The sequence below is a fragment of the Dermochelys coriacea genome, chromosome 1 (genome assembly GCF_009764565.3).
Source record: "Dermochelys coriacea isolate rDerCor1 chromosome 1, rDerCor1.pri.v4, whole genome shotgun sequence".
Classification (NCBI taxonomy): domain Eukaryota; kingdom Metazoa; phylum Chordata; order Testudines; family Dermochelyidae; genus Dermochelys; species Dermochelys coriacea.
The window spans coordinates 221628438-221645474 of record NC_050068.2 but is presented as its reverse complement, the minus strand read 5'-3'; the positions used below and the strand labels follow the sequence as shown (position 1 = coordinate 221645474).

The window sequence follows — 17037 nt, the reverse complement described above, 5'->3', positions numbered from 1 at the left end:
ACCACAGGACTGATTTAAATATTTTTACAAATTAACTACAGAAGAACATCTTATTTTTATAGGTCTGTGGCTTGTGCTGGCACTGTAATTAACATAATCCTAAGAGATAAAATGTTTGTTGCATCACTGTTTTTTCTTTCTGTAGGTACGTGAAATTTTAAAGCGTACATCTTGTACAAAAGCCGAAAACAGTATGGGTAAGAGAAAATTAACAATGTTATATCTATGTTGTCTTGAAGGTGATTGTTTTCAATAATTCTATTTTAATACAATTTAAAATAATCAAAATATTTGTCTAACAGTATATAAAAATGTACTAATGCATTTTCACATGAACTAGACATTGAAACAAAGTACATATTCTTAACAATAAATGTAGCCCCAGGGATACAGTCCTGTCCCTTTTTCTGATGAACCATAGTGTTAGAAAGTAAATTGTCATCTTTTTGAACAATTACCTTTAAAGACTCTCTAGCAGATTAGAAAGAGACAAGCCTTTAAATCAGCAGTGTTCATTTGTGTTGTGAAGATAAATCTATTCACCCCTTAGTGCCACCTGGCAAGAGGGTTACAGACATAGAATCATAGAATCATAGAATATCAGGGTTGGAAGGGACCTCAGGAGATCATCTAGTCCAACCCCCTGCTCAAAGCAGGACCAATCCCCAATTTTTGCCCCAAATGGCCCCCTCAGGGATTGAACTCACAACCCTGGGTTTAGCAAGCTAATGCTCAAACCACATATTTAGCAGTTCTTGATCCGATCTTGGGAATTGTGCTGACAAAACTTAGAGACACATGTCTCACTGTAAAAGTGTCAAAATGTAGACTAGGAGGTGCCAAAATTCCGTATTTACAACACTGGGTAGGAGGTAGCCAATTTTCTCCTAATCCCTTGAAAGTGGAAGCTATTATTAACATCTTATACCCCACACTAAAACCCAAGTCCAGGCTTTCATAGGTTTGGTTGACTGTTACCACTGATTTGTACATGGTTTTAGTGCTATTGTGTCTGCTATCACAAACTTTTGCAAAAAGACAAAGCCATATAAAATATTGGGGACAAAATTTGTCATAAAGGTTTTGGTGAGGTAAAGGAAATGCTGTCAGGTAAGCCTGTTCTGGCCAGTTCACATGCTGACAAAATGTTTGAACTGTATCAGACCCAGTTTTAGGTGCAGTTCTGATGAAAATGGTACAGTAACAAACAGCATCCCATTGCTTTGTCGAATAAAAAACTGACACCCACTGAATGGAATTATTCTGTCATAGAAAAAGAATGTTATGCTTCGTGTGCGCAGTCAAGCAGTTGAGGCTCTACTATTTAACAAAAAATTAAGACCATTCTGAGAAACTGTTCTCCATAGGTATGGCTTCACCAGAACAAATATACCAAGTCCAAATTGCTGCACTGCAGCATTCTCTTCAAAAATGTGACATGGAAAGTGTATGTATTAGAGGAAGAGAAAATACAGTGGCAGACACAAAGTCCAGACAAGAAGGTCATGACCTGATGCCTATGGATCAGCCAGTGGCTAATCCTACTGCATCATTATAAGAGGAGAGGTATAACCTAATGTATAACCTCAGTGCCAACTGGCAAGACGGGTACATGAATATCCTGATCCTGGTATGTACGTTTTGGATCACCAAAGAATATCATGTGAGATCTTAAATGAAAGCCAGGCTCATGTTTGTCATTGATAGCATTGTGAAATGTAATGTATATATACTATGTAAGGAGTATGCTGAAAATATGTTCCTAAAGTCTGTATCAAGGCAGAGTTGACAAACAGGTTTTCTGCCAGATAAAAGATGGCTATTCAGCGATCACATGTAAATTAAGCATTGTAAGCCAACACAATGGAAACCCATTTACGTAGAAAGTTGCAAAGGGGGATGCAAAATGTACAGGGAAGAAGCAGGACTTAGGAAAAACAAGCATTGGAGGGTGTGTGGGGTGTGTGGGGAGGAAAGGTGAGTGTTACTGTCCCTAAGAACAGATAATGAACTTGGGGGATATAAGCAGAAGGCAAAGAGACACCCCTTTATCCTGCACTTAGGAAGTAAATGGACAGCACATTTACATTCATTAAAATAGGATCTCAACTAGGCTTGGTTGAAATGCTGCAAAGGACATTTGGGATGAGATACATTTCTTTAGACAGAAGGTTAGCCTGCTAAGTTTAATCTCCAGAAATCATGTTATGATTTTGTTTTATATATAACCCTTTTATTTCCATTATCTACTCTCACTTTCCCTTGCATTTTGAATGCTTGATAATAAATTTATGATGGTTTACACTATTAATGTAACTCAGTGCTGTGGTATTATGCAAGGAGCTGATCCGAAGTTGAATCATTCAAGCTGGTGTGTACACTGTTCCTTTGAGGAAAGTAGACCTGGTATTTCTCTGAGTGTTCTGTAGATAAGAGGCTGGAACTACAGGGAATACTTCAAAGGGGAAAGGGATGCACCTATTGTTAACCTGCAAGGCAAAGTAAGGGCTGGCATAGCCCAGACGAGTTTGTTTGGGTGGCTCATAGGCTGATGGTGTTAGGGAGCTGACATCCAGTTAAGCACCAGCAAGTCTCCCTCTCGCTGGAGGCCGGTGACTCTCAGTCTGGATACCTTGAGAATTGTCACATCTGTCCATAGGCAAAATGAGTGTAGTGCATCATAAATGTGGCCAAATTATATCTCATGCAACTTCTTTGGCCTCCATGGAGTTGCACAGTGTGTGGGCAGCACAAAGCTTTGTCCATGGAGTGTGTTACTTTAAGCTGAGGTTAGTTACTAAAAGAAATATTTCACACAATAAAGATAATAGAGTCTGACTTTCCTCTCATTCTGGTTTTACACCAAGGTGACTCTATTAACTTTAATGGCTACCCCAATTTTAGTGAAGTTACTCCTTATTTATATAATCCACTGTGGAAGTGGATTAATCTAAACCAACAAAAGGCACTGGTGCAGAATAAGAGTTTCCAGATGTAGAGTTAGTGTGGAATAGTTATTGTGCTTTAAATTCACACCCTAGTTTAGACAAGCCCTGAAATATCTTTATTTTATGGACTGGGTAGCACATTTGGTTAGAAAAGTGTAATTTATCTCTGGAGTCCTAGGTCCAAATTTTACCTTGGGTCACAAGTGATAATGGCTCTGGCTCATTTAGCCCACCTCACAAAATTCGTTACACAGTTCATCAGAACTCATAGTCTATGCTCAAGAGAGCTCAAAGACTGCAATAGCATGAGGGATGCCAGTTGGGATTAGAGTTGAATGAATGATTGATTTTTCAAATTGGCTACTGAACGAAAAAAAATTGGGTTGACCCTAAATGCCTTCCTCGACAATACAAGTTTATATGAAGACTGTTTTTTCTTTAATAGAAATAATATACACACAACTTGCCACCTTAAATGGAGTTTCCCAGGCACTTCAGTTTAGACACATTGGATTAGACAAAACAATTAAACACGTTTATTAACTGCAAAGAGAGAGATTTTAAACGAGTGAAAGTAATGAGGTATAAAAGTGAGAAATGATGACAAGAAAATAAAGTTAAACTGCTACTGGTGCCTAACTTAACAAACTATATCAGATTCAAGCAAAGTTTCTCACTATATGCTTTCAGCAGTCTTACGGACTAAACCCTCTATGTCAGGGCCCTTTCTCCCAAAATTAAATGAAGGCTCCCTTTGTCACTTCCAGTGTTGTGAATGTGATGGACAGGGAGAGAGTGTCTTGGAGTGTTTGCTCCTCCTTTTTACAGTTTCAGTTCCCCTTTTGAAAAACATTTTCAGCTGGATACAAGAGACCAAAAAGTCTATGTGGAAGGATGTTCCCTCCTGCTTTTTTCTCACCTGTTTGAACTTCCTTTGTCTCCCCTTCCCATTTGATGACTGTTTAATGCTGAAATATAATTAAGCAGAACACACATTCCTTTGTTTGAGACAGACCTGTTTGCCAAACTTAGTCTGGAACATGTACTAATAACTCCATACAGTGGAATCTTATAATTTCACTTACAAGTTTGCCACATATATTTTATCAGGACAATATTGACCAGCAAACTGAGTTTTCAAATGATACCTCCCAAGGCATACTTTGTACAAAGATTATTACAATAGTATGTAGGGTGTGGACGCAGGTACATTCTGTCACAAGGGCTTTTGTGGTGGTTTAAGACAGATGAAGACTGCATGGAGTTCTTATTCAGTGCTCCTTATTTCATGTTGTATTTGAATGGTATGTGGTCCTCGTGGACAGTTTTGACCTTTGCTTTTGTGTTCCATAACAACGATTATTGATAATACTAGTTTATTAGACTTCAGCTTCCATGCATTTGAACACTGCTTTGTAGCTATGAACTTCTCCTAAGGGGCTATCTCCCCTGATTGTTGTATGGAAATTAGGAAATTCAGTAGTTGCCATTTCTACATTAATTAAATAATTCCTGGATTTAATGATGGTCTCAAGAGCACCATAGACCAGTGGCTCATTGGGTTCCTTAAGCATCCTAATTTTGTTCATCTTTTATGGTTCCATCACTTCCTTGTCTTCGAGATATGGCAATGGCAACAGGGACCCTAATAGCTGCAGTTGTTTTCGACGATTGTATGTATATTATACATATCAGACAACAGAATAACAACACACTTACAACTGGCCCAGTTTTATTGTTCAATTGTACAGTTGTACAAGATCACATCTGCTGCTATTTAGGCTGGTGCATGCTGTTGTGCAATAAAAAGTTTAAGGAATTTTTTTTTCTAACTTAATTTTTAACATGTTATAAGCCATGCAAAGCACCAACTATTCCCCATAGTGGACTTAGTATATTCCAAGTTGGAGATTTAAAAATCATCCCATTTCCCAGTAAAATCAATTGAAATAGGGATCAGATTTTGTTTTCTGTGTACAAGGTGGGAACTGTATTGGTAATGCTTGATTAATTTAAAAAATGGAGAACAGGATTTTGCTGAAACTTTCCAGAATAATTCTCATTTGGCCCTGAGAGATTTGAGGGGCCCAAAGAATAACTTTTGTAGGTAATTTTTCAGTACAGTGGAAAAATAGGGATCTGAAATAGACTCGCAGTCTTAACCTTAACTGTTGTATCATATAAATATGTCTCTGGTTGTGTTGTCCACAGGGACCGAATACCAGGACCTTTGCTCAAATTAAAGGATGAGGTCCATTAGGTGGACTCGTATACTTCTATGTGTGGTCTAGTCACTAGATAGGGCAAAGAGCCATGTTAGCATGGGTTACGACTGAGCTCTCCATTTTTTCCCATCTAACTTCCCACCTGACATCTGTGTGCTCAGTGGGAGTAAACAGATTCTCTACTGGTGCAACTCTTGTGCACAGCCATGGATCTGGAGAACACAGACCAAACTATTTCCTCTTGTGGGCAGAGTCTTAAATCAAGACAGATAACTTTGCATTGTGATGAAAAAGGAAGTTGTGGAAGTTCCAGCATTTGGTATATTTAAAACAAGATTTGACTAAAGATTAGTAAGATTGTTCCGTAGTGTACATTTACTACAACAGGGAGACAAACTAGGGCCCTGTCTACAGTACAGAGTTTTTTTGACAGAAGTTGCCTCTTGTTGACAAAACAGTGGACATGTACACACTTTGAAGCAACTTTTGGCACCAAAAATGCCTGTTTTTGTGACAAAATAAAACCACCTCAATGAGAGACATAAGGCATTTTGTGCAAAATTTTTGTTGACCAAGTGCCAGTGTAGACACCAGGCTTGATTTTATTGCTTTAATTGGCCTCCAGGATGTATCCCACTATGTCCATCCTAACCGCTGTGGTCAGCAGTTTGAACTCCACTCCCCTGCAGCCAGGCAAACAACCATCTGCCCCTCCCTCTTAGAAGCCCTGGGAATTTTTGAAATTCCATTTCCTGTTTGCTCGGCATGAAGAGGTCTCATAGCATCTTCCCAGGTGACCGTGGTGGGTTATCGCAGCAAATGCTCTCCTGCTTGGACCACTGCGGAACTGCTGGATCTGCTCAGGATATGGGGAGAAGAGGCTGTGCAGTCCCCACTGCGCTTGAGCCATAGGAATTTTGATACCTACGGGCAGATTTCTCGAGGCTTTTGTGAAAAGGTCTATGATCAGGACATGCTGCAGTGCAGAGTGAAGATAAAGGAGCTGAGGCAGGCGTACCATAAGGTGAGGGAGGCAAACTGTCACTCCAGTGCTGCACCTAAGACCTGCTGATTTTGTAAGGAGCTTGATGCTATCCTTGGTGGCAACCCCACCTCCACCACTAAGAGCACCATGGATACTTTGGTGGGCCTGGAGGTTGCGGAAAGGAGACATAACCCGGGGGACGAAATCATTGATGAAGAGGTGGAGTTAGACAACGATGTGGAGCTCCCAGCGGGGTTGCCCGGTGGGACAGGCAGCCAGGAACTGTTCTCTGCTCTGGAGGTGACTAGCCAGTCTCAGCAGTTGCTCTCCGACGAGCAAGAAGCAGGAGAAGAGATGCCTGGTAAGAGGCTGTGGTTTGTGTAGTGCAGAAGTGGGTTCAGGGTATAGAAATGTACAAGGCTGGCTGTGTTTTTGTGTGCTGGACATATCCCTGTATAGCTAATCAGTATGGTGGAACAGGGTGTTGATGCACGCTGAGATCTCACGGGAATCCTCCAGAGAGATCTCTAGGAAGATTTCCTGGAGGTACTCGGCAATCGTCTGCCGAAGGTTCCTTGGCAGAGCTGCTTTGTTCCGTCCCCCATTGTAGGAAACTTTCCCATGCCATTTAGCAATCACGTGTGCAGGGACCAAAGCAGTACACAGGCGAGCAGCATAGGAACTAGGACGGAAGCCACAAGCATGTAGTAGATGTGCCCTTGCTTCCCTGCTTACCCTCAGCAGTGAGAGATCTGCTTCAATGACCCCTGCTTGTGGAAAAGTGTAGGAGAATTTTTTCTCTAGTTGGCTGCACCGCAACCCTCTTTTTCTCATGTAGCGCCCCTCCCTTCCCCGGCCAACACTCACCATGCTTTGGGTGTTTGTCAAGATGTGTGCTTGCCAAGGGCCAGTGAGAGAGTAAGTGATTGCTATGTTACTAGAGGTGTATTTTACTTAAATGTTTCAATGTTGCGCATGAATCATGCTTCTGTGCATTGTTCCTTGTGCTTTGGCAGATGTGGCCTTGAGGAACACTTCCCCGCCACACACACTTGCATTAACACAGCCCCAACAGTCAATTTCCCAACTCCAAATTGATTTGCAACCGACCAGTAGCAGTCTGGAGTTGCCAGCTTCCACACAGCGGTTGCCACACATTTCTCTACCAATAGGGCAGCTCTCATTCTGGGGTCATTGCACCATAGTGCTGGGGTGAGCTCCCTACACTGTTCCAGGAAGGTGGCTTTCTGCAGTCGAAAGTTCTGTAGCCACTGCTGGTCATCCCTCACCTGCATGATGATATGATCCCACCATTCAGTGCTTGTTTCTCGAGTCCACCATCTGCAGCTGTTCTGTGAATGCCAAAAGCAATCTAAAGTTGCTCCTATCCATATCACACAGCATATCAGGCAACTGGGAGTCTTCTTCCAGTTAGGAACTTTGATTAACTGCACTACCATCTGCAATGTCTTCATGACAGTTACCAGAGCATAGGAGAGTAGAGCGGGATCCGTCCCTTCTCACAAAGATACTGGGGTGCACAGCAAACAAAGGCCATTGAAAAATGCAGTGAAAGAAAACTGGAAGCCATTGGAATGCGGTGACAGAAAGCAATACACTGTGGGACATTGAGCCCGGTCCCAAGATGCGCTGCGATCCGCTCCACCTTCCCACAACATCTAGCAGCAGAAGGTGTCAAGCTGGACTGTGGGATAGGTAACCAGAGTGCACGGCTCACACTGTCGATGCTAGTACCCAAGTGTGGACATACTCTGCTGACAGAGGAAGTGAGTGTGAACGTGCAATACCGATTTTTATTATACTGCTTTTTGAGTGTTGACATAACTTTTGTTGAAAAAACTCTGTAGTGTAGACAAGGCATAGGTGTCCTAACTGGCCTCCTTCATCACTGGATTCCATGGAAGTAAGTTTGTTAATCATCTGTGTTTTAATCTACCTTCCTTGATTGTTGGATCATTGCAGGGGGATGAGATCTCCAAACTGATTTTGGGGATGGAGCTGAATTTTTGGTCCTTTCATGGCACCATTTTTTTCCCCAGCTATAGATCGGTTTAGTGTCTGCCATTGGCCTCTACTTCCTTATTTTAAGAGACCGAGGTTACTGGCAAGGAGGCAAGCAAGCAAGAAAATAAAAAGCTGTCCTTGGACATAGTAACAACCAGCTTACTGGGAAACAGCATAGCATGGGGATGAGGCCATTTTAAAGTTATCCCCCAGATGAGCAGAAAGATGATAATTTTCCTGCTAAATTACGATTGACTTCCAGGGCACCAGTCTAATATCTGAATTGGGCTCATATTCAGTTTTAGATTATTCATTTGATGATTTTCATTAATATATCTCAGTCCCTGCCATAGTTGAATAAAGTGAATACTTTGTAATAATCTATTCCTATCTCTGTTCATTATAAATAACTATTGACAATTTTTGTTTGTTTCTCTTTAGATATTACTACATTAATAGCAAACAATGTCTATGACGCAGCATATCCTCTTCATGATGTATGTATACACAATTTAAAATTTAGTTCTCTAACATCAGTGTTAAAAGCCTCAGAGCCACTAATAATTATGTCTGAGAATACAAAATATCTACCAGCATATTTGTTGTATCACCACAGTAATAGAAAGTCTTAAATGAAATCTATTCAGACTGCATTTGAACAGTAAAAACAAAATCAGAGTGCAAAATAGCTGAGCAAAAGCATGACACTATAATACTTTTTCTTTTATTACACTTACCATTTTAATTTGTTTTTGTAGGGTCAATATGAAGGCCAAAATGATGACAGGAATGAAAGAAAGGTAAAATACTCTACATTATAAATACATTTTTGTGCTGGATTTGCATATTTCAAACTACAGCTGGATGAATATTCCAAGAAAGCAGTTGCAAATGTTCATTTGAATAAAAACTTCTACAAATTCATTTCATTGGTATTTGTGAGCCTTTTAATTCATTTCCCCTGAACTTTCTTTCATGTGATTGGTGGTTTATTCGCAAGAATGTTCACATAAAGTTTGGCAATATTTGGGTGAATTTAGTTTGATGCGGCCATCTTGAAATTCTTTGAATTTCCCTCTTCCTGTTTAAAAAAGTTCTAGTCAGCCAACCAGGATGCAAAAACATTGCCATGTGACATAGATAATGAATCTGACACCACAAACAGATGATGATTAAAAAAGATGAATAAACGAACCTAGAGTGTTTAACTTTTGTATAAATTTAGAATAACAAGTACATTTGTAAAAAAATTAATTGGTTTGCAGATAATTTGAACAGAAAAAAGGCTCCATCTGTCAAATTACTTATTCCAGTTAGTTCACCCACTCTACACATGATGAATTGATAACTATAAGAAATTGAACCTACTCATACTATTGTTTTAAATGTAGGTGCTAGCTGTTAGAAATGAGCTAAAACATTTAAATACTAGAATCAATTAAGTTCCATTTTTTGTTTAGTGTGTGCTCATTTCTCTCCACCCCTCTTGAATGCTTGTATTGAAGCATCTTTACTAATAAGAAAAAGTCATAGGAAATGGGGAGAGGGACAGGGAGAGACAGACAAGGTACCTTTAATAATAGAAAGCCTGAAATGTGATTTCATTCCTAATACGCATATTCTTGGTTACTAATACACAATTTCATAAATATTTTTCATCCTGTGGTTTTTCATACTGCCGTATGACTTCTGTTGCATGAAGGAAGCATTAAAAATACCATTCATTTTCCAAAAACCTTAATAATGTTCCCACAGCTTTCAGAAGTTTACTTACCAAGTAATCCACTTATTGTGGTTATGAATGCATTTGAAACTAAGCTTGAGTACAAATTTTCAGTCTGTTATCCCTGGGCTGTCAAGGCTGTGGAACTGAAGAGTTGAAATACTTGAGTTTCCTGGGCAGCTGTTTGTAATGTGAGCCACTAGATGTCTCTGACTACCAAAAGGAGGATGCCTGACAACTCTCCAATACCAAATTCTAAAGGCCACTTTCCTCAGATCCCACTGAGGAATACACTAAGAAACTGCACCATCTACTCAGGACACTTCCTACACTAACACAGGAACAAATCAACATACCCTTAGAGCCCTGACTGGGGCTATTCTGTCTACTACCCAAGATCCACAAACCCGGAAATCCTGGACACCTCCTCATCTCAGGCATTGGCACTCTCACTGAAGGACTGTCCGGATATGTGGACTCTCTACTCAGACCCTACGCCACTAGCACTCCCAGCTATTTCCGTGACACCACTGATTTCCTGAGAAAACTACAATGCATTGGTGATCTTCCAGAAAACACCATCCTAGCCACCATGGATGTAGAGGCTCTCTACACAAACATCCCACACAGAGGTGGAATACAAGCTGTCAGGAACAGTATCCCTGATGATGCCACAGCACAACTGGTTGCTGAGCTCTGTGACTTTATCCTCATGCACGATTATTTCAAATTTGATGACAATATATATCTCCAGACCAGTGGCACCGCTATGGGCACCTGCATGGCCCCACAATATGCCAACATTTTTATGGCTGATCTGGAACAACGCTTCCTCAGCTCTCGTCCACTCATGCCCCTTCTCTACTTATGCTACATTGATGACATCTTCTTCATCTGGAGTCATGGGAAAGAAACCCTGGAAGAATTCCACCACAATTTCAACAGCTTCCACCCCACCATCAACATCAGCCTGGACCAATCTACACGGGAGGTCTACTTCCTAGACACCACGGTGCAAATAAGTGACGGTCACATTAACACCACTCTATACCGAAAACCCACCGACTGCTATGCCTACCTTCATGCCTCCAGCTTCCATCCTGAACACACCACACGATCCATTGTCTACAGCCAAGCGCTGAGGTACAACCGCATTTGCTCCAGCCCCTCAGACAGATACCAACACCTACAAGATCTTCACCAAGCATTCTCAAAACTATGATACCCGCACGAGGAAATAAGGAAACAGAACAACAGAGCCAGTCTTGTACCCAGAATCCTTCTGCTGCGAGAGAAGCCCAAGAAAGAAACCAACAGAACTCCATGGGCCATCACATACAGTCTTCAGCTAAAACCTCTTCAACGCATCATCAGTGATCTGCAACCCATCCTTGACAATGATCCCTCACTTACACAGGCCTTGGGAGGCAGGCCAGTCCTTGCCCACAGACAACCCGCCAACCTGAAGCATATTCTCACCAGCAACGACACACCGTACCATAGTAACTCTAACTGAGGAACCAATCCATGCAACAAACCTCGATGCCAACTCTGCCCACATATCTATACCAGCGACACCATCACAGGACCTAACCAGATCAGCCACACCATCACCAGTTCATTCACCTGCACATCTACCAATGTAATGTATGCCATTATGTGCCAGCAATGCCCCTTTGCTATGTACATCGGCCAAACTGGACAGTCCCTACGTAAAAGGATAAATGGACACAAATCGGAAATTCAGAATGGCAATATACAAAAACCTGTAGGAGAACACATCAACCTCCCTGGACACACAATAGCAGATTTAAAGGTAGCCATCCTGCAGTAAAAAACTTCAGGACCAGACTTCAAAGAGAAACTGCTGAGCTTCAGTGCATTTGCAAATTTGACACCATCAGCTCACGATTAAACAAAGACTGTGAATGGCTAGCCAGCTACAAAAGCAGTTTCTCTTCCCTTGGTGTTCACTCCTCAACAGCTAGAAGAGGGCCTCATCCTCCCTGATTGAACTAACCTCATTATCCCTCGCCTGGTTCTTGCTTGCATATTTATACCTTTCTCTGGAAATTTCCACTACATGCATCTGATGAAGTGGGTATTCACCCACGGAAGCTTATGCTCCAATATGTCTGTTAGTCTATAAGGTACCACAGGACTCTTTGCCGCTTTTACAGATCCAGACTAACACGGCTACCCCTCTGATAGATGTCGCCGTATGTTGTGTACAGTTTCATTCAGCTTATGGTCCTTGGTAAACAAAGGAGAGAAAGTTGGGAGTCAAACCAGTGTAGAAGCCTGTTTGTTTGTTCTCTCTAATTTATAATCTTTTATAACCACTTTTTGTTCAAGAACCAGTGATTCTCTATATCATCACATTGTCTATGCTGCACTTACAGTAGCCCCTTCTGGCTAAATGAATGGAGTATCTTTGCTATCCGCTCCAAAGGCAGTTGCAGAGTTTACCCACTTAAGAACTAGACAAAGCTTCCAGCTACAAGAAGAATGCTAAAATAGCAGTTAGGCTACGAGGACAAATTGGATAATGTGGTGAAGGGGAAAAGAGGGTCTAAAAGTATAAAAGTCTGGAAAAATAGTCCTCCTTTAAGTTGCATTTTGTGCTGCTTGCTTTTTATCCTGCCTATTAGGCCGTGTTATGAAGTGTTAAGTATTAAAAACATAAAAGGTTCTTTCCAGAAATACTGCATTGATTATTCACATATGTCTCTGCTGTGTAGCCATATAATCTGCTGTAGTATTTCTATGTATAACATCATCTGTTTTCTATCTGAATCTAATAGTCTCAGTGTTTAATTTCCTGAAAAGCACTGATCAGATTTAAAAGGAAGGGGGACATTTCTGAGCTATTTTCTGTCCCTTATTTTGTCCCCTTTGTTATATGCTGCTTCCATTTGATGGCCTGTAGAATAACCCCCCGAAATGGTGAACTGAGCTTGTATTTTATGATTTATGATTTTATGTAGCAGCTCATAAAGTAAAAGGTTAATCCTAATTAACCTTCTTCGGGATCTCAATGGGGAAAATGCCCTGTGAAACAACGCTTTTGTGGCTGCCTGTTGAGAACCAGAAACCTGCCTTTGGCGCAGCAGACCCTCTGCCGAAGACTACTCGTAAGAGCAAAGGAATTTCCCGGTTTCAGTGAGGTGCCTGCTTAAGGGGAAATATTTGTAAAGAAACTACTGCAAAGCAGCACTGTAGTAGCTTGCCTTAAGGGGTAGGATCAGTGGTCTGATCTTTTTCAAAGCTCCTACCCGTTAGTTACCTCTTCATTGCCAGCACTATTATTTTATGCTGAGAAATGTCACCTCTCATTTACAAGGAGTTGCAAAGTCTATCTGGGAATTATAGTTCATCTAACATAACATCCATAGGATATTAGAAATGCGTTGAAAGGTATTGTGATTTCCCTGTGTAAAATACCACTGTTAACTGGAACTGTGGAAATACAGGTAAAACATGATGTCACAAAGCTCTATGGGGACTCCCATAATTTTTGTAGAGTCAAACATAAGTATTTCAGATTAAACTGAGTTTTGTAACATTTTAATCTTAACAATTTTACCTGCATTGGTGGGGGCAGTCCTGCAATTTCATAGCTTTTAAGACCTTATTGATAATCTAATCTGAGTTCTTGGCATAGCTTGTGGTTGAATTAGATCATACTTTTTTTAGAGAGACATCCATTATTTGTTTATATTTTAAAATCAGTTCTCTGTGGCAGTGTTTAAATACTATTCGTGTTTGATTTAGGGTTCTTCTGACTATTTCAGTGAATGTGCTTATAGGCTGGATAGTTTACAAAATCAAAGCACTTTAAATGAATATTATGGAATGTTCACCAGGAATGGATCTTGAATTGGTAATGTGAGTTTTCCAATTGAAAACATAAATATGGGATTAGTAGTATAAGATGCTGATCACCTTCAGCTCCCAGTGAAGCCAATAAGAGCTGACAGTACAGCTGCGAAAATAACTGGTTTATCCAATTCTTTGGTAATTTTGAAAAGTGGTAAAAATCGTTTTTGGGTTGGAGGGAATACAGATTTTTTTTGAAATATTTGGACATTTGTAAAGTAAAAAATGTTTTGTGTTGAATAAAATAGCTTGGTTTCATTTGAAGCATTTTAAAATATTTTTTTTAAATAAAAGGAATTTCAAACCCAAAAGCTGTTTTGAACAGAAAAACAAAATGTTTTGATTTTTTTGGAGTTTTTTCTGTATGAACAATTTGGCAAAACTGACATAAATTTGCAAAACATTTTGGTGTTACCAAATCTGCATTTTTTTTCCAAAATAAAGTTTTAGTTGAAGAATTTCACCCATCTCTCATTGAGATTACTCCTTACCCTTTGGAAGTGCTAAGCGCTATGCAGGATTGTGCTCTATAAGAGTAATAGTCACCTACTGCCAGATCCCACACATTGAAATCTATTCCTAATGTCCTACAAATTTGAGAACAGAAACATATTGAGCCAGATCCTCAGCTGGTGTACATTGGGGTAACTCCATTTACTTCAAGGGGAGCATGCCATTACAACTGCTGACGGACTGTACTCTCCCGTGCAAGTATTTTCAGGATATGGTTCTTAATTAATCAGTTCCCCTATTATTTGTTTGAGTCTCATAAAGGAATTGGAAAATATGATGATTAGAAAAAAGCAGGAAGTTAAAGTATCTGAACCTACTTTTAACTCATTTCTTTAAACTGATCAGATTTCAAATTGATGGTATCACTTTTAATTCAGCAAGTGTAAAGAATTGCGTACTTTTGGTTTATTTAAAAAAAATGTACTTGTTTTGTGCTCCTAACAGCACAAAATGATGGAAGTTACAAATTTAAAACCTGGCATGTTGCTAGTTCTCAAAGAGACTAGTTAACAGATCAAACTATTGGTAAGTAATTACAAAATTATAAAGGTTTAAAGTTATTGGGCTAGATAGAGTTCCAGTTCTTGTAAATTGACATAACTCTATTGTTCAATAATTTACCATTATATTATTAAATGTATTATTAATACACTTGCTATAGATGTGCATGCTGCTTTACAGACAGGCCAACATTTTTCAGCGCTAAGGAATTAACAATCTCATCCTGGAACTAGAGAATCAAAGGTATATGCCTATAACTATGAGAAGCCTCACTGAAGTCACTGCAGGGGCGCAGGCTTCTAAGCTAGTAGAAGTAGAGCTGGTCAGAATATGAGGTTTTGTCCCCATGTGGAATTTTGACTTTTTTGATGAAAAATCAAATTCCCAAACTTATCCAGGCAAAAACTGAAAATATTAAGTGGAAATGCCTCTCTGGTACTTCGTGGGAGTTATAGTTGAGTTGCCTCATGCCCCCATTTTCCTCTGTGAGTCAGGTCCTATGGTCGGACCGCATCTCCAGTGCTGCATCACCCTCTTCTCATCTTGCTGAACTGCTTCAGTGCATCGTGGAAATACTACAGCCACTGTACTTCCTGGGAAATATCCTGTTGGATAGCCCAGCCTATAGAAGAGAAAGGGAACATGAGGCATCTGAACTACTACACCACTCAGAAGGCACCACGGAAGTCCTGAGAAATCAAATGTTTCAGATTTTGGCTGAAAACTAAAAACTTTTTTTTTAAAAAGTTGAAATTTTTCATGGAAAGTAGACATGTTGCAAAATATTTCCTGTAATTGAAACCTAATTTTCTGTCAAGAAACAAACAGTTTTGCTGGAAAACTTTCAACAAGTCCTAAGTGGAAGCTGCTGTAGAATCAGGATCTATATTAGAGAGCTTTGGGGAAATTAGGGTTATAACAGCAAAAGATTCTGAGCTGTGTTTATTGTTAGATATAGAGCCCTGCCTCATTCATTGAGGGAATTCACTACATTTGTCATTACATAACTAGCTGAGTCATGCACACGTATGTAGCACAGCCTAATTTCAAAGGACATGGGAATTGCCATACTAGTGGCTCACCTAGTCCAGAATCCTGCTCCCTGAGAGTGGCCAGGACCAGATATTTTAGATGCAGTTGAAAGAACCCCTTTTTGTGGACAATTATGGAACAATATTTTGGGGGAATATTTCTTCCTTAATCCATCAGGGAGTGTTTGGCCTGTGCTCATATTGTTAATTTTTTAAAAAAGAAATCCTATGTAACTATGGGCATTCCCTTTTCTCATATAACTGTCTAATCCTTTTTTGAATCCTATTTAACTCTTAGCCTCAATGATTTCTTGCCTCCGTGACTTCCACTTTTTATGCAGTGTGTAAAAAAAAAATGTATTTTTTCTTATTAGTTGTAAATTGTTGCTTTAAAGCTTCCTGGACTGTCCTCTTGTTTACATATCCTGAGAGAGGATAAACAGGATTTATCTTCTCCATAAAATAATTTTGCATAACTGTGTTGCCATATATTTCTGGACTCCTTCTATTTCTGCTATTAAAAAAAAGTGACCACAATTAAACACAATCTTTCAGGTGATATATTGGATAAAAATAATATTGAAAACACTATGCTACCAATATATCACCTGAAAGACTGTTAGCTTTTTACTAAGTTGATCATTGACCATTTAGTCTCGCCCCATGTCCTCTGCCCTATAGCTGGTTTCTAGTCTATGGTAGAACTTTGTTTTCCACACCATAACTTCTTAGGGTATGTCTGCATGATGGTTGCTACAGCAGCACAGCTGAGGTGCTATGCCACTGTAGCTTAATAGCATAAATACTTCCTACATTGATGGAGGAGTTTGTTTGTCAATGTAAGTAATCCACTTCTCTGAGAGGTGATAGCTAGGTTGATGGAAGAAGTCTTCTGTTGACCTCGCTGCATGTGCTCCAGAGTTAGTTTGACCTAACTACAGTGCTTAGGGCTCAACATTTTTCACTGAGTGATGTAGCTAGGTCAACCTCAGTTTGAGGTGATGCCCAGGCCTTAATGTCCTTAATAGCTTCTTGTGAGGTACTTTGACAAAGGATTTTTGAAAGGACAAATAAGTTGTGTCATCTGGATATTATCCACAAAGCATATACACCTCTCTCCCTGAATTTCTGTTCCCTTGTGGTCTGATTTTTACACCTTGGGAGCCTCTGGTGAAGCCTGAATTCTTCCCCTCTCTCTCACAGAGAG

The 17037-nt window shown here is 40.0% G+C and overlaps 1 protein-coding gene across 2 annotated transcripts in view; it reads left to right on the top strand.

Moving 5' to 3' along the window:
- ANO2 (anoctamin 2) overlaps positions 1-17037 on the top strand; it is a 286956-nt gene that overhangs the window by 78732 nt on the left and 191187 nt on the right. For both annotated transcript variants that reach the window (XM_038401414.2, XM_043514786.1), the window contains exons 7-9: positions 146-197; positions 8625-8680; positions 8942-8983. In XM_038401414.2, the coding sequence (XP_038257342.1) occupies positions 146-197; positions 8625-8680; positions 8942-8983 (150 nt within the window). The remainder of the gene's footprint in view (positions 1-145; positions 198-8624; positions 8681-8941; positions 8984-17037) is intronic.